Below are 2,481 nucleotides of genomic sequence, written 5' to 3'. Positions count from 1 at the left end.
TCTCTCTCTCTCACTCACTCTCTCCCACTCCCCCTTCACTTCTTTCTCTCTCTCTTCCTTCTCCTCTCTCTCCCTCTCTCTCCCTCTCTCTCCCTCTCTCTCTTTTTCTCTCTCTCTCTCTCTCTCTCTCTCTGTTTCTTATCTCTTTCACTCACACATACACACATACACACACGCGCACATACACATATACGTGGGAGTATACACACAGAATACGTACATAAAAACATGACTCACAAATAGAATGCGCTGTCTCCTTTCACGTATTCCTCTCGTCTCCCTAAATAATCCTACCACCCCGCTCCCACCCCCTTCCTCATTCCCACCAGGATACCCCCTTCTACTCACCACGCTCCCGAACTTATCATCAAACTACCCCCCACCCCTAGAGAGCCATAAATCCATAAGGAAACACATTTGCCCCCACAAACAGTGACGCGGTTTTTAGGCTAATGCGCATTGGGAGTCAGGAAGAAATCTCCGACGGACACGCATTATGCAATAAACATTAGCAACAGGATTAAGAGCTGCATAGCAATGCAACAGGGTAAGCTGTAAACAGGTAATAATGTGATTGAGAAAATCTCAAAGGGTATGGCCAGTTTCAAAGTCCCATCCCGGCTCTCAAAGAAAGCTTCTCTTTTCCTCCACATTTTCCATTGGCCAGCGATGAGCGGGGGTTGGGGTTTCCTGCTGGGCTGACGTAGCAGACGAACCATAGAGGCAGGATCAAGAGCGGGATGTGCAATGCTTTGATTGCAATAGTTACATTCCGCCATGTTGGTTGGAGGTATAAGCCATGAAGTGTTAATGGTTCATGGTGACTGTATGAAGATTTCCTGACCTAGAGCTGAGATGATTACTGTACTCGTGAACAGGCTTTTTTTAAAGCTTGATGTGAGTTCAATTTCCAGGCTAGAAATGCAAGTACATATTCTGTAATTTTGGCTTTCTGTGCGGTTTCAGTACACCTCAAATCTAGCGCCAGCAATAGTGGACAGAGCAGAAGTAGCTCCCCCACCCCCACCCCAGGTGTTTTTATGTGTGTTGATGAGGTCAAAAAAAGTGTCTCAAAGACAGTCCCAAAGTTTTCCCGAAAGTCTTCAGTCTCACACTACAAGGGAGCAGATTGACCAAGACTGAGCCGGGTAGCAGTCAGCTGTCGGGACGGTTGCAGAGATCTGTGAAAGCGGCTTAATTAATGCAGGGGAGTAGAGCAGGTTATCTAAGAAACCAGTTTTAGCAGATCTTTAACTGCTGCTATCATCTCCAGTCCGCACTATGCAGAACTCCCAGGGTGCTTCTCCGTTTATGGAAGAATCTGCACGAAAATCCACGCATGGAGGGGTATGCTTTTCCTCTGCAGTATTGTCTAGACTCTCGCCCTCTGTCCCTTTTTTATTTGCCTGTACGCCATAAACCCTCGAACCAAGCGCCTCGAGTTCGTAATGAACTCTTTGGGTATAGCACTGCACTAAGCTCAGCTCAGCAAAAATAGAAAAAAAGGAAGTCATTCATCTCTCGGAAGTGGTTAACTCGAGATTTGGTGTCAGCCGAAAACCCCCGCGGATCAATGAGTATCATGTTGACTTCCGTACTCGGCGCCAAAAGCATATCGGCGGTCGCTTAAACCACTTGTCGGGCTAAGTGACTTTTTGGATGCCACCGGAAATCGTCTGCCGACAGTGAAGACCAAATTACGCTCCCATGGGAAATGGTTTGCATCACATCCTCGTCACTCAGGAACAAACTTTTCTGGAATCTTCTAGTGTGGTGAATGAGGAGTTTCACTGTTCGAAACACGAATCTTAAAGATGTAGCCCTCACTTTTTATTCAACAGTTCTTTTTAAAAATAAAAATATAGATTATTCGAGAGAGCGTTTTCGGAAGGAAATGTATTCACAAAAGAGAGAGCAAGTGTTGTGTGTTTTGGAGGCTGTCTGTGAGTTCGAATCTATGTGTAGTGGAATGTAATGGCTGAGTTCTTAGGCTGGATAAGTTGTAATTAATGTGTTTCTCCGAGAAAGGAAAAGAGTGAAAGTGAAAGAGGAAAAATATATAGAGCAAAGACAATATGTATATTTTGTTCTCAAGAGATGCAGCCAGACTGTCTCTAGATAGAGCATGAGTGAGTGAGTGAGTGAGAGAGAGAGAGAGAGAGAGAGAGAGAGAGAGAGAGAGAGAGAGAGAGAGAGAGAGAGAGAGAAATTTAGAAAAAGAAAGAGAGAAGCATTTACTTGCGCGTTTATACACTCACTCTCAGAAGGAAGGCGAGGGGAGGAGGGAGAGAGGGAGTGAAAACGAAAAAGACAAGAACACCTGGGTTCACCCTACCTGTCCAGGGCCACTCATCCAGTCTGAGGCCAGCGCCGTCACAAAGGTCCACGTCATTGGTGTCACTCAGTGGGCCTGGTTAAGGATGGGGTAGGGGGGGGTAGGGATGGGGGATGAGGGTGGGGTGAAATGTTGGTTTATTTTTC

The 2,481-nt window shown here is 46.0% G+C and overlaps 1 protein-coding gene across 1 annotated transcript in view; it reads right to left on the bottom strand.

The window, feature by feature from the left end:
- LOC101848273 overlaps nt 1–2,481 on the bottom strand; it is an 18,799-nt gene that overhangs the window by 10,930 nt on the left and 5,388 nt on the right. Inside the window, exon 2 of the mRNA XM_013079753.2 lies at nt 2,336–2,410. Within this exon, the coding sequence (XP_012935207.1) occupies nt 2,336–2,410 (75 nt within the window). The remainder of the gene's footprint in view (nt 1–2,335; nt 2,411–2,481) is intronic.

This window comes from Aplysia californica, unplaced genomic scaffold, assembly GCF_000002075.1.
Source record: "Aplysia californica isolate F4 #8 unplaced genomic scaffold, AplCal3.0 scaffold00062, whole genome shotgun sequence".
NCBI classification, from domain to species: domain Eukaryota; kingdom Metazoa; phylum Mollusca; class Gastropoda; order Aplysiida; family Aplysiidae; genus Aplysia; species Aplysia californica.
The sequence above is the reverse complement of the archived record's forward strand: the minus strand, read 5'-3'. Positions and strand labels throughout refer to the sequence as shown.